The sequence below is a fragment of the Thunnus albacares genome, chromosome 13, assembly GCF_914725855.1.
Source record: "Thunnus albacares chromosome 13, fThuAlb1.1, whole genome shotgun sequence".
Lineage (NCBI taxonomy): Eukaryota > Metazoa > Chordata > Actinopteri > Scombriformes > Scombridae > Thunnus > Thunnus albacares.
In genome coordinates this window covers 5,591,965-5,617,013 of record NC_058118.1, presented here as the reverse complement: position 1 = coordinate 5,617,013, position 25,049 = coordinate 5,591,965, and the positions used below count along the sequence as shown (strand labels likewise).

Sequence of the window (25,049 nt, the reverse complement as noted above, 5' to 3'; positions counted from 1 at the left end):
TCCAATTCAATGCACATCATGAGGTTTTTTTTTTTTTTTTTATTGCTTTGAATGTTATGATTTCTTTAACAGTGCTGCTTTATTGAGTTAATACCAATGTCTGGTCTTAATTTCCTATGAATAGCTACACTGGAAACATGTTAAACAAAAAAAGATGTTGACGTGTTGAATGCTTATTTCCCCCACTGTAATTGGGTTTCCGTTAGCTCGTCAGGTGTCTGTATATGTCAGTGTTATCTATTGTTAATTCTACATTAAAACATGACCCATCCACAGCTAATAAATTTGCAAACATTTTATAGCTTAAATTCTGTTAGGATAGAGTTTTCCCTGATCTTATTTCAGCAGGAAGTGAAAATAGTTTGTCTTCACAAGGTCAGACTCTGCGGTGTGCTGGGATAACACAGTTTGACTTGCACTTTCTAATATATGCAGCGTGATAAGATTCTTTTGTTCGTTGGTGTGACCCATCTCAGGGATATGTGGTGTTGCATTTGTCTTGACTGTATCGCCTTGTTAGTCAGATCAACACTTTTCACAGTTCAAGAGTGTCTTGCCGTTATGTTTTTCCTTACTTTTACTCAGAATCACTCTATTTAGCAGGCAAGGACTCTTGTGCGTGCATGTTCTTTCCCTGTCTCCTTGTTATGTTTGACCTTCTTTCCGTTGTTCTTTCCATTGATGTTGCCTGCTTCCGTCTTCTAAAGCACTGCTATTGTCAGTTTGAGTATAGAGTTTGATGACAACTCTGTAGTCAGTGTGGGAAAGTTTAAAGTGAGAAGCACTTGAGTTTGAAAGGCCAATGTACATACAATCAAAGTAAAAAGGTGCCCTCAACTTGAACGAGTTCTCATTGTTCACTATATTGTTACCACTTTCACAAAGTTTTAATAATTCTATATTGAAGTTTCATACTCAGAATCTCTGCAGTTTAAATCAGATTGACCTGTCATGAGAGCCTCATATAAGCAATGATGTGTCATCTGCACTTGGCTCAAATAGTTTCCTGTTGGCATGAAAAGTTCTACTGCTCATTTTATATGACTTTAATATTACATCTCATAAAGGTACCCACTCCCCAGATGTGTCAGTGCGTACATCAATATGAAATGATACTGTACTTTTAGAAACCCCTATTGTAACAGATTTATGGCCATTTTATTTATATGTATATTTATATTATATGTACATTAGTAGAGATGATTTTGACATTTTATTAGCATCACAACATTGTTTCAGCCTCTTATTGCAGTCAACTGAATGAAAAACAGACCAATAAATCAAAATATATTGCAGTATCAAATTGAATTAATATCAGATCACAGTGATTTAGAAGGCATTTCTTACAAAACTGTTTTGTCAGAGTGGTTTACTGAGTAATAAAAACGTGCAGAGTTCAAGTAAGAACAGGAGAAAAACAAATTACCTTGTGTTTGTGTGTGAGTGCAAACACACACTCACAGGTGTGGTTCTGTAAGAATTTGACAGAACTTATTAATGCAGTATCATTTCACAGCGAAGTGAAGGGAGATGGCAATATTGAATTGCAATACTTCTTACACTTGTTGGAGAGCTCTTTAAATATAGCGGTTTGTTGCTCTGCATCCCAAATGTAATGATAGCATTAATAACGGGGGCTGTGCAGGGATTCATGTTTCTGAACACATAGTCATTGAGAGCAGGATCTGGACTGGTCCACAAAGGTCCCTCCACCGTGTTAATGACCTGCTGCAGTGCACAGCCCCTTATGCCTCACTTCAGACTTTTCGTCCAGATTCATGTGGTTCCAAGGTCAAAACTGTCAGGTACGCTTCATTAGTCTGCTCTTCAGACTGAGTCTTTGGATCCCGAACACATTTTAGATGAAGCGTGAAGAGAGTAACGCAGATCAACTGTTTATGTAAGTTCAAAACTGGCTTTTCTTCTAGTTTTAGTGCAAAGAAATTGACAGCGCAGGGAAAGACCCTAAATCAGTGATTACCTCCAAAGTTCCCCCGAGCAAGGCACTTGATCCCCACACTTAACTTTCATTGTAGATGATCACAAGCCAATAATAGACATATTTTACTTGGCAAACTCTCTGGTGTGACTGTGTTAAAGTTATGACTGGGGGTGAATCTGGGAGTTTCTTACAGATAAAAATCAGTAAGATTTGCCAGGTTAAAAAGATTAAATGCCCCCAAAAGGAATCTTCGAAAGGCAGTCTTGTTGTTTTTCCTTCTCTAATGACTCAAAGATGACCATTTCTTGAAGAGACCTTTAAATAGATAAATGCCGGTTTAGAAAAGCTCCTCAAAATTACACATAATGCCATCCCATTAGATTTTTCAGGATAGATGGAGAGATGTTTTTTTTCTTTTTAATCTTTAATAATGGATCAGACTTGTTAGAGCTTTTCTTGCATTTCACTGCCTCCATAGCTTTGCTCCAAATTGTGTTAAGTAATTGGATTTCTGTTTATTCAATGCTTTTTGGTATCATTTTGTAGATTTTCATGACAATTATACTGTACAGATCCCTCACTGTCATATGTAATATTTGGACAATATTTCAATGTTCTCTAGCAAAGTATGCTTGATTCTGAACCGCTGTATGTCTAATTTCTCGATCTTTTCCTCTTGCTGCCCCATCTCCGTTTTGTAACGCTTTCTTTGCTGTTGTGAGCTGTGTTTTTAATTCTTTGTTTGTACCACACCATGTTAAAAGACTGTGGAACTGTGCACCAGGCTATCACAGCACCAGTGGCTCTTTTTCTGTCTGGGTAAAGTTAAATTCTGATGAGGTCAGACCCCTGGAGGTATATGCTAGTGCTCTCCATCTGTCACCACAGTGCTGGAGCAACACTGCTCCTAGGCCTGCTTTTCATGTGTATGCTGATATCTTAGCTTTGCATTTCTCTTTTGCAATCTCGGTGCTGAGGCCTCCGCGACGAGGCTCTTGAAATACTTGAGTTGTTCTCAAAGTGGAAGTTGTTCTCAAATATATTGTTGTCTTGATTACTGGCAGTGTTTGTTGTAGTTTGGGACTGTTGGACTGTTTGAACTGTTGGTTGGAGCAGTTGAATAAGAAGTCATTGTTGAGGGGTAGCCAGTGAGAAAGAATGTTTGTGTTTCTTATTTGCTGTCTTTTGATCAGCGTGACCAGAGAGAGTGTTCACCTACAGCCAAGTCTTAATCTAGCAAGGACTTCCTTTGCACTCGTACATACATGATATGCTTCTTAAATCTACACTGTGCATGTCAATGATAATGTGATTTCAAACAGCTCTTTGTAAAAATACACCATCTTGGATGTAATAAACAGCGTTGTGACCATTGACTGTATTTGAATGTGTACGTACATCTCCACTTCCTATCGCTATCCAAAAGTGAAGCCAAAATATCTCCTTCCCAGGAGCTGCCATCTTGCTTGTGTGATGTCATTTGGAAGCAGAGTCTGCGCAGTCGACTCTCAGCCGTCCCACCGCCTGACAGAGGTTTGAGAGCGGCTGTCATAGCTGTCAATCATGATGTCAGGCCCCCTTGTTATATCATCAAATAACTGATTAAAAACAAACGACCTAAAATGACAGAAACCATCTTTGGGAAAAATGTATTTGACGTGTACTTTGATTTTTTTATTTTGGCTCATGTTCCATCTGCTAACATGGAGGGGGCGAGACTTATCTATACTGCAGCCAGTCACCAGGGAGCGATCCAGATGTTTTGGCTTCACTTCTGGGGAGCTGTCATGACGTCCATCTTTATATACAGTCAATGACTGACTAAGAAAAGCTTTTTACCTGTATATCTCTTGACTTGTTGAGTAGAACTCAATAAGGCTATTCATACTCAGATTACACTGAATTGAAAATGGAACACAAAGCAAGGCTACAGAACAACTGCTGAGCAGTGAATAAATGGGCTATGCTCTTTATGAGCATAAGGCTGGTCTTTTTTTCACATCTTGAAGGATTAATGTTGGACAGATTCTTAGGCCATAATATTAAGTGCAAGAGATAGCGCTAAAATATTTTGATATTTTTTTTGAGTGGAGGCCCTTGCTGTCTAGTTTCATGCCCTGAAGTTTTCTCTCGGTGCATTTGTAGTTCAGAACAGTAGATTTAATGCATTGATACACAACAAGCTTAACAGTGTAATAATGCAGTGCTAAGGCCCAATAGACGTATGCTGCAATATCCAACAGACCGTTGACTATTTCTATTTGATATTTTGTTATGTATTTTTATGTCTCATGGAGTTTGGGCTCATTTTTCCAAACCTAAACTCTTTCACTTTAAATTGAGCAAGAAATTACAAAGAAGTATTGAGGAGTGTTCATTCATTGCACTGAGATCAAAGTACACAGCAGCAGCTGTCCTTTTTGAAGAAGGTGGTTTGGAGACAGATTTTATTGAGAGAGGCCTGAGCAGCAACCTATTACAGCACTTCAAGAAATTGTTAAATTATTGAGTGCCCTCTCATCTTAAAACCTTTGCTGCGTTGCTGTAGTTAGCTCACTGTTCCATTATTTCTCCATAATTAGTAGTCTCTAATATCTATATGTTTGTAGCACACACACACACACGCTAAGATAAATTCTCCTTTCCTCCATCTCTGCATCTAATACAGGCTTGATCAGGCTCCCTTCCAATCACACCTTTGAGTTTTCCAGCCTTCCTTTCTCTGCTGTTCAGCATTGCGCCTGAAGGCCAAACAACACCTCATCTTCTTGCTCAGCGGGTTAACAGCAGTCTATTACATGATTGACTGCCTGTGATAATACGATGAACAGCACAAAAGCAGTATTGTGTACATTAGTACATTTGGGTGTCTTGTTTTATCCTCATCTTGCATTGAAAGGTCTGGATAGACTTCTTAATTCACAATGTCCCACAGAGCTCCTGCAGGTTTTGTTGTTCCTCTAAATAATTTTCCTCTCTAACTTAATTTGTTACACATCATAAAAAAACAGAAGACAACAGATTCACCTAATGCACAAACTGCGTACAGAATGGCACCGGGCACATAACTGCATAACACCACTTATGGGTGAGACAGGGAGAGCAGCCTAGCGTTGGGATGAACATGCAGAGCTGACACAAGCAGTTTAGGGCCTGCAGTGTAGAATGGCTCCTTTCATTACTTCATAACGAATAGAGACATTACGAAATAACAAAATAATCATTGTCACTTAAGTGATAAGACAGTTTATGTTATGTCAGTCAGATTCTACAGTTCCAGGGAATGTTCTTTTTTTGTGGAATTAGATACTAATATTTGAAATGTTACTTGACATTTTGAGGTCGGTTTGGGAATTTATACTCCTATTTTTTTTTTTTTTTAATTAATTGTAACTATGTGATTGTAGGTCAGTGCTCATAGTGGTACAGCTTTAGGATCATTTAGGTGATAACTTAGTCTGGATGCATCGATCTGACTTTTTCAGTCCTGATACTGAGCAGCGATCTGATAGCAGTGTATGCTATATGCCTCACTGTGTGGAAGAGACTGGGATCATTCTTTTATGTGTAAGACAACATCAGACTTGACTTTGTTTTCCTAATGATGCTTTCCCAACTTTGTAAAGCAAAATGTAATAAACATGTTTATTTGTTTGAAATTATACAATATAGTCATGAATTAATGAGTGAGTGATTCAAGTCATTTGTTTGCAGGAATGGGGTGTGTCTAAGGCAGTAAATATACCGCTGATTGGAGTTGCTAACATTTAGCTGCAATGATTCAACAACATTGGTCTGGACTACAATCCAGATATGACATTATCTAGATTGATATAATATGCATAGGCTAACAATAATATTACTGGGCGTAGTGTATGCACACACACACAGACACACAATGTTACTGTTTTGAAAGAGGACAGCTATAAGGATACATTCACTGAACTAAACAATATGGGATTTTCTGGATTGAGCCAAGTGAACATACCAAGAGGTGGTGTTGACTGACCACAGCAGGTTCTCCGTCAGAGATGCAGAAACCTGAACAAATCCAACTTTCTAAGGCAACTGACAGTAACGCAGAGACCTTTATATTTTTTACTGGAAGGCTCAGTGATGCCGGAGTGATGGCAACACGACAGAGAGAAGAAAGTAATCCTGATGTGAGCCTGAGGAGCAGAGCTACTGCTAACTGCCAGCCATTGCTAAATTATCAAACGGAACCCGACTTTTATTAGTTGCTTGTTTTGACATAACCACTAGTCAGGGGATTTTGTTAAATTCTATGCTGCATTGGATTGAATTAGCGTAGGTTTTTTGCTGTTACATTTTAGGCCACAGGCCTTGCCTCCTAGCAAGATTAGCTACAATGGCTGGTGTTATTGAGGCTACACGGGCTCCTCGGGACAGCTGCTATTTATGGAAGATAGTGTCCAAAACAACTTCACATAGTGTTATAAGTTAGCATACACTTTGTACTGTCTATTAAACCTTGTGCTTCACAATGCTTCACAATGCAGAAACAACAGCAGCAACCCACCTCTGGCGGTAGAAAAGCATCTAATGGCACCATGGGCCCCGCCAGTGTGTCTTCCTTTCTAGATAATAGGTCGAGACGGATATGGGCCACATTATCACCAATACCCCATCCAGCTGTTTGAGTCAGTATTGGACCCGATATTGGATATCAGTATCGGATCAGTGCATCCCTATAACTTAGTAGTTCAGCTGATTGATTAGTTGGTTGGTCTGTTTGTTCTGTTTGTTCCAACACTTTGGTCCAGAGCAGGATTCCTCACAACAAATGGCCAGATTATAGTAGGTATATGGACATATATGGTCCGAAAGAGGATGATATCCAATTATTTGTTGCCCTGTTTTGCCAAAATGACACAGCCTAGCTGAAGCATTGTGTTTAGCTGTATGTTGGTGAAACAATGTCTTAAATTGAATCTGTTCCTTTGTTTCTGTCAATCTTTGGTGTTTGATTAGTTTTGTGTGAGCAAGAGAAATATAGTTACTAAAATTACTAAGTGTCTGTTTCCCCTGGAAAAGCACTTGCCAGAAACAAATCCTTTCTTTTGCAGCCTCGCTAGGGGAAAAAAGACCAAAAATAAGAGCTTAACTTGTTTTTGGCTGTTGGAATACATATTGCATCAGGTTGCACACCAGCACTGGATTTGTCATGTCATGCCTAACTGCACCAAACAGAATACTACAAGCTGCTGACCACCAGAGAGCGAGGAGATAGTCAATCGATTACAAAGAGCTTTAATGCCTTTCACTGCAGGCTTCACATCACACTGACAAAAAGTCCATAAGAGGGGTTATGTATAAACCATGTGTCTGCTGGAGGACAAATGTTTTCATAAGAGCTGTGGAAATCTTCTGCCTGTGCTTTTCCTGCCGTTTACATTTGATTTCAGTACCACTGATGTGCCACGAGGACCTTGTTGGTTCCAATTAAGTACCAATTTCTATTTATGCTTTCTGCTGTGCCCATCAGTCATTTAATTTTAGGCACCAGCTTCACACCCATCTGTCACACCCACACTGATCTTGGAGATGTGACACATTCAAGCTGGGGCACGGTGGAGCATCATAGCTCATGGATTAAGTCGACTCATCAGCGTGTGTGGGTGGAAATGGTATAAAGCGAGGAGTTCAATAAAATGATAACAAGTTCATTGATAAGTTGTCAGACCTTCAAATAACAAATAATATCCAGCTAATTAATGGATATTGACATTTAAAGTGGAGCAGGAGTTAAGGGACATGTCTCTGGCCTTAGCTGAGAGGATCAACTGCAGTAATTATGCCAACAAAGGGTATTCCTCTCATATGGCCAAATGAAGATGATGAATTGCAGTTTAACAGTCTGGCATTTTTCTCTTCTTGTATGCTATTCGTGGGATGATGCTGTCGGCTTGCCAGCATTTCAAAAACAATTGATTTTCTCTGGCACAGCCCTCAGAAGTCTGCCTGGAGGAGGACTTGTAAGTGCAAGCAGAGAAGAACACATTGATTGCTACTTCATTGTAAGAAGGAGGCTAATGTGAAATCAAATGTATTGACAGCTTGTTTCCAAAAGAACAGGGGGAAAAAAATGACATTTAAAACAATTAAGAGACATAAGTATCAAACCAGGTTTTCTTAAAGCTTTGTTCCTGAGAAAATGGAAGTTGATGAACAAGGACACCTTCAGAGAGCTTTTTTTTTCTTGGCTCTCCTTGTGCCAAGCTGCCTTGACAGATATTTCTGTCTAGTGAATAATACCACTTTTCCAGCCTTTTAATTAATTTTCCACCTTCCACACATGTATTTATTCCAGTCTCTTGGCAGTAATGGCAGATATTCATTTAGCCACATTTTGGAAGTGTCAGAGAGTGATGTATGGTATGCATTAATGTGCTGTGACAGCCCAGTGACTGACATGTTAATGAAATAAACTGTCATCTGTGGATGTTAAAGATCCTTGCAGATTAGATAATCTCAGTCAGATAATAAGTTATTTGGTATTTCTAGACCGATTCTACTATTTTGCGCTATTCTACTAGTGTACACTCACATGTGCACGCTAACATTTAGATACCGATCAGATTCCGTTATCATTCCTCAGAGAGTGTGCAGTCATTTTGGAAGATGAGTAGGTCTTTCATTTGGACATAAACTGAGCCGGGGCCCTGTTTAAAGCCTCATTGATCTCTTACCAGTGTACATTCAGTATCTCGGCTGTGTAATCGACCACTCAAGCAGCTAGTCTATTGTGGCACTGATGGGGGACCTTTTTTTGCCACAGATGCAGATTAATTTGTAGAACTTACCGTCTGTATTGCAGGGCCATGTTACATGCTTTACAACATGACCGTTATCTTTCCCTGCAGGTTTGTTTTTTTTTCTTGCTTCAGTTGACAACCTTTCCATCTGTTACTAACATGTGTCCTAGGTGATTGGACTGTAAACTGCACAGAGCAACAGGCCATAAAATCCAGGTGTAAATCCACCCAAGACACATTTTAGATCTGATCATCCAAAGCAGGATCTGTTAACAGATACATTTAGGCACATATATATATATATATGTAGCAACAGGGAATACAGAAATGAACATTTGCATTAAACATTTGATCTGAAGGACAGTGAAGGAAGGAAGCAGTCTGTTTGGGAAGGAAAGAAAAGTCTGATTTCACAATATAGCCTATATCAAACAGCTGTTCTTGTGTATAAATGTAATTCAGTTACCTCATATATATATACACAACTCACATATAAAATGCAAAGTGGAAGGGCTTTGATTGATGATTGATGTCATGATGCGCGGTTCAGCTCATAAAGGCTTGGGTCACGTGCACAACACCGACACCTTCATCTCACTCACTGAGGTGAAAAACTGCCACCAGTGCATTCGGATGAACTCAGGCAAAACAAATAACTCCGCAGCAGGGGAAATGTGTAACAAGCAGCATCAATGTTTGGAGTTGACATACAGGCAGAAGGAAAGGGACTGTGGGAACTGTGTTGACTTCTCAGGTGTAGGATGTGCTGGGAATCTGGATAATGTATTTCTACAATTCTGAAAAATATATTATATGATTGGTGGAAAACTACTTTATATTGCAGGTTAAATGGCAGCCTGCTCAGCCGTGCGGTGACTCAGGAGAGTTTGAACATATAACCAAGAGAAAATATTCATACAGATGTGTTTTTAACTACCAAGCATCAGCACTGACCCCGTGCCTGGCTCTGTTATGAGGGCTGGGTGCCAGGTAGTTTGTTAGCCTGGATGCCAGCAGTGGGAGGCTTGCGCAAGGCTCCACGGAGCCCAACGAGAGAGAACTCGGCATGTGAGACGTTGCACGCGGTGGGCAGGATCCTCTGGAGCCGCAGGACTGGACTGCAGGAGCCGCCGAACATTCAATACACATGCATCGAAGTGCAAAACAAGAATGGCCTAACCTCATGAAAAAAAGAAAAAAAACATGAACATAGCGTTGTTGTGGTGGTTGTTTGCAACACAGCGCTATAGACATGCCAACCGCAGTAGATGCCAATGTTGCAGGTTTAGCGATACCCCTATCTGTAAGTTTCTGTACTGCCCAAAGGTTCTTTTTCAACTGCATTAACATCTAGAAAAAACAGTTGAAATGTTACAGTGTAGGACACAATTCCTCTGAGGTCAAAAAAAAGGAATATTTGTTCACAAGCAGTGTTTTCAAAGACTGAATGCTGCTGTTTCTGAGATTTATGAATGACAATCAATACCAATTTACACACAAGTCTTCCAGCAGCTTATGTCTACATTGACAGCTAATCTTTGGCTAATGGCGCACCTAGAGTGGCTGGAGAACATTGGATTAATGGTTCCACCTCTTTAAGACCTAAGTCTCCCAGACACTTGTTAATGTAGCAAACAGCAATGAACTAACATCACCATGTATCCTTATCCAAGTATTAGCACAGAGGAAAATCACACCCTAAAATAATTGACTTGCCTCAGTTGAGAAAAATACATTTCCCTGTTCTGTGTGCCACCAGCTCACTGAGCCCAAGCCATTTTCTTTTCCATTCCATCTTTGTCTTTATTCTGGCAGGTTCCAGTGACAGATGTGAGGGGAAAAAAAGATAAACGTTTGCGGAGGCTGATTGTAAAATGCCATCTCTGAAGTAGAGCCATGGCCAGAGTCACACTCTCTCTTTTGTGTGTAATGGCCCCCGTGATGATGCATTTGGACAGATTTTTTTTTTTTCTACTTGAGAGGAGACCCTTTTCATGCTTAACTGCACAGTGCATACTAATGGCCGTGCAGTTACAAATGCGTTGGCGTGTGTGTATGTGTGTGTGTCTTTGCACCACGGGGCCTGTGGACTTATGGACAGAGCCCTGTTGAGATCTCTACCTGCAGCTTTGAACCTTTGATCCCCTCTCTCTTCTCTGATCCTTCTTTCAAACCGAGCCAACCCACCGCTGTTTCCATTTCCATCTGTTTTCATTCCTGCACTCTCAGATAAGCTTTGCTCAATAACTGCACCGCTTCAGTTCTTTTTTACACGAATTGTTTACATGAGCCTGAATGCCAAACTATAATCCATAATCACATGCTTTTGCAATATTTAGAAAACTGGCATGTATCATAATAGCTAATACCAAACAATTTGCTTTGCTCACAGCACCTTGGTTATCCCCAGGCCCAGCTATGTAGTGCAGGATGCAGTTACATCTTTTCCAGGTCAAATGATATTGAAATACTAATTAAAGTCTCCATAGCTGTGTCTCAGTATGATGTCATCCCCCCTGCCTTTGCCTGTGGAACTAACTGCTCTAGATGCTCAGTAGGAGGCTTCATGTGGACCGAAACGACTTTAGATGAGAGTCACTCAGGTCCATTAGAAGGAGATCTCAGTTTGCCATGTTATGTACTCATTCAGCATCCACTGTGAAAATGGTTCTGGGCCATCTACTTCCTGTTTGATCACTGATGGAAACATTTGGCTTTTGGAAGTGGTATTTGATATCTTACCCAGTTAGAGTTGAGGCATCTAGTCCATCTAGAACCAGTTTAATATAGTCTTGTAGTTTTAGCTTTCAGTTGTTGTAAACTTCAGGGCTCCTGGCTCAATAAGTTAGAGAGAGGAGGATTCCAGAGCGTCTTCTTTAATGAGTTGACCTAGAATATGTTTAAAAATAAATGCATGACAAAAGATTATTTTACTGTCCATCAGTCTATAGAGCCCTATAAGGATGCTACAGATCCCAGGTTTGAAACACTACTCAGCATGATTACAGAGTGATTTGATCTACAGTGATTTTCAATGCACCGATGTACACATGCGTGTAAAAGTCGGCCTCACATATTGCCTGTAAAATGCATTTTCTATGATAGAGCATGAAGGCACAGCCTGTACCTAGTTTTAACATTTACATGGCTGGAATATTAAGCATGAAAGCCCAGGCTTAGGAGGAAGAAGCGAGGATGACAGTAATACTGTATTTGAAAGACATGAATCCTGTGACAAATGCTCTTCCTGGGAATTCCTGACAAGGTTTGGTGGAATAGTGAAGGGAGAGCTGCAAGTGCATGTCTGTCTAGAGCTGTGTGCTGCTGTGTGTTTATGTTTAAGTGTGAAAATGCTTGTAACTAATGGTTTAGGACTGCCATTCATTCCCTTGTTCTGCATATGAGATTGTTGCTATTTATGCCATCACTAAGGACAAATCTGTACATGCTTTATGCATGATGCAAGGGTGAATAATACATTAACATCTGTATGTGTTAGTGCTCTGGCTATTCTTTTGATGCTTGTAGCAGAAGTAAACTATTACTTTCAGCTACAGAAACCATTCAAATATCAAAATATTCAGCTCTTTAAGGACATTTATTCTATGACTTTCTAGCATATTCATACATGATTTTATACAATTTTAAAAATATTAAAATTTAAAATGGAAAGTATGGGAGGAATGTTTGAAAGTTAATATCTCAAAAACTAAAAGTGCTAAAGTATTCATACTTCATGGACAGAGGTTCCATGTGGAAATACTTAACATATTAAAACATGGTACCAATAGCGCCACCATGGGGTCAGTTATTCTGTGTTTTTCATTTTGGCTAATAACTCATGAACTGTGAGGCATTTTGAAACAATATTTGCACATTGTGTTCCTTGGATGATGCCGATTTGACTGATATAGGCCACGCCCATTTGCACCTGGAAAAATTTTCCCCTGGTAATTTGGATTTTTTGGTAAACACATTTTTTGCTTCTGTTGGCACATATTTCATGTTTTGGAGTATCACTTACCATTTGTCTGTAATTGGTTACCAAAATTTTGAAATGTGTATATATATGTAAACTTTGTCAGTACAGGATTAACAGATAAATTGCAGACTTAAATCCAGCTGCCTGACTAGAGGTTAGTGGTGTAAAAGAACATAGTTGATCCATGATCTGTACAGGTCACCCCCCTAAAGAGCTGCACAAATCAGTTCATCGTATCATACAGCTGAGATGGTCAGCTGTCTCCCCGATCAGTGGCTGTCACAGCAGCTGTGTCTCTGACAACATCAGCGCAACTTGCCAAATAGGCATTATTTGGATAAATTGACCACATATTGGCAATCTAAATGGCCTGAAAAAATACAAAAATGACATATTGACAGTCCTACAGTGATAAATACAGCAGCTTTCAGCCTGGCCACCATTGCTGCTGGTGGCTCTGGGTAGAGCTGTAGCCGCTGTAGCCCTGGGTAGCGTGTCAGACTGAGGGCAGACTGGACGCCACAGTGACCCACTATTGCCCCTGTGGTACAAACTGGTATTACGAGACAGGACGGGCCAAGGCTAGCTGGTTAGCTTGCCAACTTCACCAGTTATCTCTGCAACACAATACATATAGGTCTTTGACATATCGTCAAAAGTGTTTTTTCTTCTCATTCTGTTGATGATTTTAGTTAATTTTTGAATGTTTTAAACTAAAATTCTGGCTGCCTCATACACATTGCACCTTTTTAATGTGCTACAGCTAATTAGCTATCTAACTGCTAACTGATATTAGCAGGGCACTCTTCCACGGTGGATGTTTGTTTGGTGGCTCATTCAACAAGCTAAGCTGCAGGACAAGATATGTGTTCATGTGTGTAAGTTATCAAGTGTTGATGGTGTGGACACAGGCTAGAAGGTATTATGCCTCATATTGCACTTCAATTTAACAATTGTGTATTGAATATTTAATATATTTTAAGATTTTATTTAAACATTGGACATCTTGAATATTTTCATTTAATACGAGAATACAAGAAGTTCCTTCTTTTAAGTGTTTTACAGAATAAATGGAAAGCAAAGTTTTATTTATATATATATATATATATATATATATATATATATATATTTTTTTTTTTTTTTTTTTTTTTTTTTTTTTGGCTGATCCTAAAAATGATGTGATCAGTGATTCTGAACCGTGAGTTTTGTGATCCATTGCACCCCTACTAGAGGTTAAGTACCCATTTCATGTCTGTGCTTTAAGTAGAGTTTGCTTATGTTTACCTGCTAATGCCCACAGTGTGTTAAGAGGAGATAGTTTTGACTGGGGGGGGGTTTGGTTCACTTGACTTATCGGGAATAACTGAGGACACCCACAAGGCTCTTTTAGGCATTCATTAGCTAGGTGGCTACTGTGGGGCGCTACCAGCTGGAGGGCCTTAAGAAGAGGAGGAAATCCTTTGTAATTAATTTCAGATGCCCAGTCTACTGAAGTCTGTCACACTGATGTCCAGTGCACACATTACTTAGTTACATACATACGCTGAACTAAACAGCTGATACTGAGAGGAGTCAACAGACAGACTCCATATGGAAACACTACTAGAAGCTGACACACGCTATCTTGTCATTAATTGAAACGGCGTGCTGTCACTTAATTTGTGACCCTGCGGTTCATTTGCTCACACCGCTGTGTTAGAATCATATATGAATCATCTGGTAACTTATGTTCAGTGCTAACATCATAATATGAGCCACACCTCAGTGTGACTAATAAACAGTAAATGGATACTGTGTGCATAAGTGCATGGTGGTCCGTAAGTTAGACATTACAGAAAATATGGATATGACAGAAATACTATAGGACACTATTCACAATACTACAGGAGTATAGTGGTAAACTGTATTAGCAGGTTACATTTTCTTAATGCAGAACTATTCAGCAGGAAAACATCTAAACTGTTTCACTCTTTTTCACAAAGGCCTTCACTCCACTGTAATTTCTAATGAAGGGGGAAAAAAGTCAAAATGGAATTAAAATAAATATTGGATCATATTGTGGTCAAACATTTATAAATCAGATACTGATGATACCTGGACCTCAGTGCAGAAATGAATCACAGAAGATAAGTTAGAATGATACAGAGATATGGATAACCAGGTTTCCATATCGTATCTTGAATATGATTAGGGATAAGTCATAACATGGACTGATGTGCATCTCAAGGTGCTAATTGACAGACTATATGATTTTTATGAAATATTATGATGAAAAGATGAATCTAAAACAGCATATCTATATATGCACAAATATGTGTTACTATGTCTCTGAGAGAATATAAGAAAGACAGACTATATAAGAAGAATGAAAACTATACATCATGGTGTGAGAGAGAAAAAAAATCTGTGTGTTTGTGCATAACTGTGTGCAGCAGAGACGGCTATGCTCCAGAATGCCAGATGGATCCGGAGCTCTCTACCCCAAAACGAAAACATCGGCTTGTATTGTTTTCAGTGAGTGCTATTCGGCTCATGTGCCTTCTGGTGTAGGGAAAAGAGAAAAGAAAGCAGGATCCCACAACATTACATCCACAAACAGCACATCTCAAGTAAAAAAAAAGCCACCGTGGATAAATGTTTGCCTTACGGCCAAAATACACCGAGCATGGAATAATCAACTGAAGCACATCCGTTATAATTAACCGAAGCTGCTACACTGACCATCAGATCATTGCGCTGCTCACTGACCACGGATCATCACGCTGGTCATCTCTTATTTTAATGCAGCTGGTCTTTTTTTTTTCTCTACACGTGGCTACAAGGCCCTCCAACAGGTAAAAACTACATGGAACTGTGTTTTTTTTTTTTGAAAAAAGGAGCACAAGCTGTTTGAAAATGATTAAAATAAATACCTCATTGTGCCAGAGGCGATACGACGCAGCAGTGCAACTTTGTGGGGTTTCTTTTTACATTGCATATTAAAATAAATAAATCAAATCAATGTGTACCATGATCCTGTAGTTAAATAATTCAGTAGCAGTTTATATAGGCTACGCTTCCAAACTCTGCATACCCAACTGCATTAGCACTTGGCAAAACTCAATATGCATGCAGTGATGGAGACGGAGTGTAGCACGTAGAAAACGCCGCTCCGCCCCGCCTACATGACGCATCGTTTACGTGCCTCATGTATATCAACTATAAGGAGGGCTCTATGCATCTTTACATTGTTTATGTAGATGGTAAGTGGTATTTTCTCACTTTTTGACAACATCTTTTAGTGCTCTGTAATGTTTAATTAATGGACAGAAATTTAATTGGCAACTATTTTGATAATCTACTATTTGTTTAAGCATTTTTATAAGTAAAAATACTAAAAGTTCATTGTTTCCAGCTTCTGAGAGGTGAATATGGTGCTGGTTTTCTTAGTGTTCTATATCAAACTAAATATCTTTGGGATTTGGGTTGTTGGTCAGACAGAACAAGCAATTTGAATGTGTCAATTTGGGCTTGGGGCTTTCTTTTTTTTTTTTTTTTTTTTTTTTTTTTTTACTACTTTCTGGACTATTTTCTGGATCAAAGAATTAATCTGACTGAAAGTAATCGTTGGTTGCAGCCTTAGTTTATTACAAGCAAATCACAATTGCTGTAATATGATATGTACTGTTATACATATCAATTATTGTGTGGTGTGGGATTTTAGTTAGTAACGATATACTCTCTAAAGCAACTGTATAAGCTTGAGCTGACTGTAGCTTCAGATACTTCGATTGGTGATTGATGACATAAGCAAACATAATAGTGATTGTGACATTATCATTATTTTGTGATAGAAGAAGAATTATTTCGTCAACTAAAGGTAACATTTTTTTCCTCATGATCAGGAAATGATTACTTTGTGGTCACAGGAAGTGACAGCTTCAAACGTTTAGGTCATGAAGTAATGCTCATGAAAATAACAGCAAGAGAAGTAATATCACAAAAAAACCTATCCAGGTTTTCATATGAGAGTAACAAACATTTATTTATGTGAAAATATCAAATTTTGTTTGACTGAGAAACCCTTTCATACAATTTAAAAAAAAAAAAAAAAAAAAAAGTATCACAACATTAGAAAATTTCTTCAAAATCATAACAGCAGAGGAATCATGTATAAACCACATTTTGGCATGGCTAGGAATTAGCATGATTGTAATGAACTGTGCGCTACAGGCAAAAATGGAAATGTTTATTCTCAACTAAATAAGCTAGAGCTAATTAGTAAACATGGAAAAAGCAGCCAGCCAAATCAATGATATTTCCCAGACTGTGAGCATATTTGATGAAAGCAGAACATTTCATTTTAGTTGATTCTTAGGTGAAACTCGTGTGTTAAGCAGCCACTTCCCCTGCTCTTTCATCTGCTGTATTGCTTTGGACACACTGTTAAGCCTTGCCTGAGCCTCCTGGCACTTCTCATTACAGCTTAGGCAGGTCGGGGTAGCAGAGCTATTGATGGACTGTCTATATGACCCCTTGGGGCTCCGGTGTATCACTCACCTGAACCTCCACATACTTCCATCTCTATGGCTTCAGTCCCTAGGCAGCGTGTTTTCATTTAACATGTGCAGGAGTTTTGTAAATGGGAGGTTTACACTGAGACAAAAGGTGCTCTTATGTAAATGCCAGCGTGGTCTTTGTTGGTTCAGTACATCCCAGGGTGTGCGTGAAGCATATACACACACACACACATACACAAGCTGACACGCATTAACACACACACACTAGCAAGGCAGGCTTTCAGGATGGATTTAGTTTTGCCAGCTAATAGCAGGGTATCAGCTGCACTGTACAAGCTGTGAGTGGAAGCAACCCGTAGGCTATCCACACAGGCCTTATCACTCAGCAAGCAGACCCCATGATAAGGTATTATGTTTTTCACAATAGTCTGCTGTGTTTTCTCCTGTTTGTGCAGTTTCCTCGTAACGCGTGCTGTAATAACCCAAGGCTGCCAATTACACAGACGGAGTGTGTTAGTGGTGCTTAAGCCTCTTTCGTCATATCCGTGGGCTTTAAAACGCTGCTGGTGATTCAGCAGTCTGAGTGACAGCGAGTGATTTCCAGAAGCCTGGATGTCTAGGCCCGCTCTAGATTTCCACTCTGTGAATTTAAGAGCACAGTTATCCTCAGCCCTCTTCATTTATCTGCTCTGTGGGATCATTTCTGGTTGAACTCTGATCCTCTCCGTGTATCAGAATGCAGTAGTCTTCTCCATCATATCGATCTCTTTCATTCAGAGGTGTGGGGGAGAGCTTTGCATCCAGCATCTTGAAAGAAATCTGATGATTTAAAAAAAAGAACTGAATATTGTAATTCCTTTCTCGTGCACTGGCTTGTGCATGTACTGGCATTATTGGATTCCTTCTTATGAGTTTTCCCCTCCATATTATAAGGTATGTAGGCACAGGGAAGTCAAAACATTGTGTGCCATTCTGAATGAAAGTGATTTATGTGGTTCATTCAGTTTTACCCACACACTCGCACGCACACATGTGCACATTTATTTGACATACAATTCATACTCTCCAATCACACTGTGTGAAAAAAACACAGGTGGTTAAAATCTGCGGTATGTTTTTCATTTTAGACCACACTGTCGTCAAATGTCGACATTCAGTCGCCGTGTCGTCGCTGCTGTTTTGTCTGTTTCAGTTTGGAGGTGCTAATGCTGCCCTGCCCATCTCAGCTCTGAGGTGAAACAATCAGCGTAAGCTTTCTGTACGGCGGGTTAGCGCTGCTGAAGATTGGCTTGCAGGAATATGTTGTTGCTGTTGTTATGTGAGGCAGCAAAACAATCAGCTGTGGAGAGATTCACACAGATCAACCATCAGTCTGTCAGTGGTGTTTTTTATATACTGTAGCTTATGGCCTTCTTGAGTGATGAAAATATATTCATATGACATTTCACAACAGAATAACTTAGAGCTTGTCTAGCTTCTTCCTTCCTAGCTTGATGTGTCAGATGGATTAGTCTTACAGGAAAAACAGCAAATTAATGGAGTTGACAATAACAACAGAGAAATATTATGATTATAACAAAAGTGTTAGTGATATTTCAAGATAAACTGCTTCTATTTCAGCATGTCATAGCTTATTGATTGTAAAATGTTCTTTACATATCAAAGATCCATGATGCTACCAGCTAGTTGAGATCACATTCAGATAAGTTATAATTACTATATAGAATGAGTAATTGTTATTGTGCCTTTCTTTTTAAACACCGCACAAAAGAAATTAGTCTTGTCAGTAAAAAGGTTTTTTCAGGCAGTCAATAAACAGACTGAAGGTTGATTTGATGATCCTCCACCACACTGGTGATTTGTTGGCTGACAGTCTTTCCCACTTTCAACAGGAGACAAAGCATCAGTTAAATGGATCAATCCACTTGGTTGTTCCAACTCCTGTGTTGTCTTCAGCTATTAATCCAGGCCCGTCCACATGCTTCAGCCTTACTGGATTTGCCAGACGAGCAAACCTGCCGGCAGCCTCAAGGACGACATTTCTCGAGATGTGTACTCGTCTTCACAATCCGTTGTCAAGTGGAAACCAGAAATGCCTGGTTTGACTCAGGTCTGTACATAATTCACATCAGCGTGTCAGTACTGATTATGAATATTTCCACCATATGCCTCCTCGCAAACATCACATTCACGGCAGCCCTGCTTTATGTTAAATATTTGACATCTTTTAAAAAAACATGTGCTTAATCTGTGTCCATGTAACCTCATGTTCCCCACAGAGTGGAAAGTGTTTGGTTCTGTGCCCTCGAGGCACTTGACATTAGATAAGTCAGCTGGCACAGCTCCACATGCAGTGAAAGTGATTTACTGCTGGCTCTACAGCCTGTAAGAAAAAAAAAAAAAAAAAAAAATTTACAGTAGAGCACATATACAGTACAGTGTCGGCATAAATGCACCGTCGCTCATCACGTCTCCCGTGGTCTGTACATTAGAGTACAGTGTCACAGTGGAGTGCTTCTCTCTGTGGTGGCCCAGTTCTCAGTGCTGCACAAATGGCGTTGTAACTGCAGTGCTGGGAACGGGGGGGGGGGGGGGGTTGGGGCTCCTGCTTGTCAACAGCTCTTCGGTGTCTGCGGGGCCATTGGCATCCCGACTCTCCCACAGGGCTCAGGCTTCAGCTCGACACTGGAGACTCGTGCTGTCTATCTTCGCGGCTGTCTCCCTCACTGCCACTCAGCCGTCTCTCTCCCTCCTCTGAGCTGCCTCTCCCCCAGAAGAACTCCGGTGAAATGAAGCATTGATTGCCCCCGTGCAGATGTAGCATAATACATAATGATATTGCTTTGCACACCCTCCCTCCCCCCATTCAACAAAGATTAGACAACCCAATATAGGCTATTTGGCCAATATTAGGCTTTTAGATTACTTTTGGAAATAACATTTGGATTCTTTGATTATATATAATCTTTGGTATGTTTTTGCACCTTTTTCCTAGTCGGCCACCAGACACTGTCTGATCACAAGCAAGTCAAACCAAAACAACGGCTCTATATCAGATGCCCCGTTTCCACTGGTTTCAGTAATCTAGCAAGCTTTAGCTGTGTTCTTGTGTGACGAACCATTTGCACCGTGGCCTCACAGCATGGCGACCGACCTACAATATCATGGTCCTGCTTGGGAGCAGGGCCAAACTGTGGGTTAGCGTACTGGTTCTTGGCAGATTGACCAAAATGTAAATTTCAAACAGTGGAGGAACTGGGCAAAGAGGAACCAGAGGAAAGATTAAATCTAAAGGCTCACACATCCAGCCCTGGTTGGCTGTCTTCATTCTCTGCTCTATTAGTTCCATTACTGATTAGAAAACTCCTGCTGCTGCTGATAAATTATTGAACATCTCTGTTTCCTGGTGTAATTTTAACCTCAGGCAAGCATTGACAGATATTCAACCTATTGGATGTTTGTGTGATGGAAACTATGAGAGACATTATTGTTGTTGCACTGAACTGAGATTTATTCTACATTATTATTAGATTTGATGACAAAATTAATTAACTGTATTTTTTCTTTGGCTTCCATGACAAATTTTATCTGAATACTGTACACTGCTTTACAGTTGCACAGTTAGCTTGTTTCTTGCTTTCATTGTAGCCAATTTAGAAATTCCTGAGCTTAATTTCCACAATTCCACCACAAATTTGGTAATGGCTCAGTTTTAAGTCAGATATAAGGAGCATTAAAAAGGGAGTAAATGATGAAATGTACTAATGAAAACAAATTTAAAATAACTTGTCATACCAGTAATCAATATCAGGATTAAACGAGTGTTAATATTTTTTATAAAAGTTGCTATTTTTAGCGTGTAATGGACCGTGAACATTTGGTGGATAGTACCATTCAACAAGATAATGATCTTAATTATTGTATTTGCATCAAATTGTTATTACAGTTTCATTTGCTTTTCTGTTCATTAGAAGTGATAAAGTGTTTGCCGTGGTGCGCTGCTGAATGCCAGCCAACAGTTTGGTTAAATAGCTTGCTTCAGAGTGGTCCAGTGAGAGGGAATATAGCTCCCCAGGACATGTCTAGAAATTTGTTAATGATATGCACTGTGGAAAGAAGCACACATACACCTACACATCTTCACAGACTGTAAATACTCGCATAGAGTTTATCGCATGCCAAGTAAACAGTTTAGAAATGAAAATTTAATTACAACAGTACAAATGCACTTCATTTTTAAGCTCCGTTTCATACCGAGTCGACAGTAAGACACAGCAAGATAAACAAAATAGTTTGACAGCGAATCACGGCTTTGTCTTTTTAATTTTATACCAGCACACATCAAGAGTACTAATGATTTTTTTTTTTCTTCGAGCATGAGGTCCTGTATGCACCTAAGTTGCATTTCTGAAACAGTGATCAAGTTGTGCATGTTATGTGGAGAGCCACAGATGAGTGCTGCAGGCCAGTTGTTTTACACTGTGTAGGAAACAGTGAAGTCACAGGCTTTCAGTAAATTAAACCCCATATTGCTAATTCCATTAAAACCACTGATGATGCACATATTGTTCCTTTTAAGTTTAATGATTTATGTCATGTGTGATATCTCAAAAGCTGATTACACAGACATATAAAGGCACTTATTTTGGTGAATTAAGTCAGCCACAAAAAAACTTTAGATACGGCATATAACCAATGGTACAGTAGATGTATTTGTTCTATGACTAAACTCTAGTGTTAAGGGTCATCACTTAAAGCAATAAATGACTTGGAATGGTTTGACTTTTTCACACTTCACAGCTCCACGGACGTAGGTGGCTGATGATTCATAGTTGCCATAAAAGAAGAAAAAAAAGAAAACTGAGTCAACTTAAAGTCTGTAGTAATTATTTATATCACTAGACTGAATATGTTGTATGTGTACTTCACATCCTCATGGCATTTTGAGCGGTCTTATTTAGGTGTAGAGTACACTGTTCTCCAACTTACTCTGAGGCTTAGTCACCAAATTAGCCTCAAGTCACCATTCTGCAGCTTCAGAGCTGTGATAATGTCTATGTGATGGTAGGAATTTTGGGTTTTGAGCTGTGGCTACAGCAGTGGGGAGATTACAGCTGTAAAAGTCAACCGGGCTTGTCCAGAGGCTGTGTAGCAAGAGCGGGATGATTTGAAGCATTATATTGAAGTTTTATTACTCTGACCCACAGAAGTCAAGACTTGACTTGAGTAGTTGTTGAGCAAGGTTTTCTTTTCCTCCGGAGCATTTTGCTGCAACCACATCATACTTTTGGTCTGTGATTGCATGAAAGCGCTGGTGGAATGGTTCAGAGAAGTGTTAAGAAAACAATCTGGCAAAGTCTTGTCTGAGTATAGCCATAATTACTGTGTAATTATTCTTTCTCTACCATCTGTAAGCCAGGGATATGTAATGATATCTTTGGAGATGGTGTTAGGACTGAAATAAACCAGGGAAAGCACTCAGCAGGGTTCTTTTTATCAGAGGGGTAGCCTAGTCTGGAGAGAGTTGTCAAGAGGTCCTCCTTCCAAAACAGAGCTGTTTATTATGATCATAATTTAGGTTTTTAAAATGTGATTTAATATGGATCCTCAAATTGATAAATTATGTATTACTGCTGCCATGAAGACCGCTGGTTTCAAACCAGTGTTGTGTTTGGAGCATCCCAAAGGCTTGGCAGGACGAGGTGCACAGTGAGCAGCCATAATATTGTGGGTTCATAGCTGGCTGAGGTTATGAGTGGTAGGCTATCTGCTCTCTCTTCTCTTTACTCTCTACATTGCATTCGGTCCAGTAAAGCAAAATGCCTTTAAAACACAACATGACAGAATAACTTTTTGATACAACTGTCTTCTTTTAGGTTTATCTCAGAAAAACATTCCCCTCAAGTCAAGTCAGTTTTATTTATATAGCGCCAAATCACAACAGAAGTTATCTCAGGGCACTTTTCATATAGAGCAGGTCTAGACTGTACTCTTAATTTTACAGAGACCCAACATTCCCCCATGGACAAGCACTTGGCGACAGAGGCAAGGAAAAACTCCCCTTTATCAGGAATAAACCTCGAGCAGAACTGGGCTCTAGGTGGGCGGCCATCTCCGCAGTCAAAAGGCAGACATGGTTTCAAACGGAAGACCTTTTGTCTGCTTGGCAAGCTCGATAACGATCACACTACATGAACCAGCAAGCATTGAGTCACCCTCACCCTCCTCTTTGTCTGAAACGTAAGCCTCTCATCCTGTTGTCAGCTGAGACTAAAGTTTGTACATTTGCATGCTGATTAGGACTGGGAGTGACTGAGACTGAGGGTGGTGCGCAAACGTGTGTGTGTGCATGTGTGTGTAGGGAGATTGTAATTGGGTGTGAGTGTTGGCCAGATTGAAAGCCCCACTGAGCAATTAGTTCAGCAGCGAGTTGCACTGTTAGACAATTTTCATTAGCTGTCATGGAATTTAGCGAATAAGATTAAAAAACCTGTTTTTATTTCAATCAACAGTCAATCATGAATTAAAGAGCACACAGTTTATCTAGAGCTGAACGCAGTTACCAATGTTATCTTTGGAAATGTACCACACAGGAAATGTTTTTGCAGATTGTGTTGATTCAGCACAAGAGCATCTTAGTGGCTGTTTCAATGATAAGAAATGAGATGTTATGAAATCAAACAGGCCATGGCAAGGCAAGTTTATTTCTATGGCACCTTTCAACAAGAATGCAATTCATAGTATTTTACATACAACATAAAAATGATGAAGAAACAAAATGCAATATAAAAAACTATTTAAAAGGAGTGAAATGAAATATACATTAAGATAGAATAAAACAGATGAAACAGGAGAAAGAAATGACAGTGCAGTATGAGATATGGATACATAGTCCCAGATTTAATTCAGTAAAAGGCAGTGGCAAACAGAAAAGTCTTGATTTAAAAGATCTGAGAGTTGTAGCAGATCTCAAGTTTTCTGGGAGTTTGTTCAGATATATGATGCATAAAAACTGAAAGGTGTTTCTCTGTTTAGTTTTGACTCTGGGGACAGTCATAATCAATACCAAAGAAAGTAATCAGTGAAAAAAAATCAACAATGAACAGGTTACACCTCAGCCAGCCTACAGACACACAAACATGCAAAATGGAACTGATACGCGCTGCAATTACAGGCTTATTCACCACAGTCATTACAGCTTCCACATCCGTGCCCTTTTATGTTTTATTAAAACAATTTTTCAAAAAGTCTTGTTGGTAATGGATGGGATGTACTATACTCGTTAACTCACTGCAACAGCCTCGATTCGAAAGTTCAAAAGCACGTCTTCGGTGTATAAAACCACTGAGAAGCTGAAACCTTGGTGGACTGTCAGACGACAACAAGAAAGTCAGACGAGGGAACGCAGATGGGTTTAGCTCACTGCTCAGACACCCTGTCCAACCCTCAGTTTATCTACTGTGGATGATGTTATAATTCTACTGATACGAAAACCCCACGGGAGATTTTCTTCTTGGGTGTTCACAAGCCTAAACTCCCGAGCACCCGCACAATCTGCCCCTGCATGTACAAGTTGGTGTGCTTGGATGAAATGAAGTACAGTCATGATGTCTGGAGCTCTCTACCATGTTTTGTATCATCCTACATTGCGTATTTAGTAAAGCCAAAGATACATTGAAGAAAAGGAATTCAGCATCTGTGGTGACGTTTCAACAACAGACAGACACATTCCTGACTTTATACAAATGATTAGACTGTAACAAGTCAGATGTTGTCATATGAGGATCTATAATAATTACAACAAGTATTTAAGCTTTCATCATGTATCTTTATTGGAATTGTTATTAGAA

The 25,049-nt window shown here is 39.5% G+C and overlaps 1 protein-coding gene across 15 annotated transcripts in view; it reads left to right on the top strand.

Annotated features, from left to right (window-relative positions):
• auts2a (activator of transcription and developmental regulator AUTS2 a) overlaps positions 1 to 25,049 on the top strand; it is a 479,781-nt gene that overhangs the window by 161,404 nt on the left and 293,328 nt on the right. The window contains exon 1 of one of the 15 annotated variants that reach the window (XM_044369949.1): positions 19,138 to 19,309. The exons of the other annotated variants lie outside the window; for them this stretch is intronic. Within the exon in view, the coding sequence (XP_044225884.1) occupies positions 19,178 to 19,309 (132 nt within the window). The 5' untranslated portion in view covers positions 19,138 to 19,177. Of the gene's footprint in view, positions 1 to 19,137; positions 19,310 to 25,049 lie in introns of those variants that run through there. 15 annotated transcript variants of the gene reach the window in all.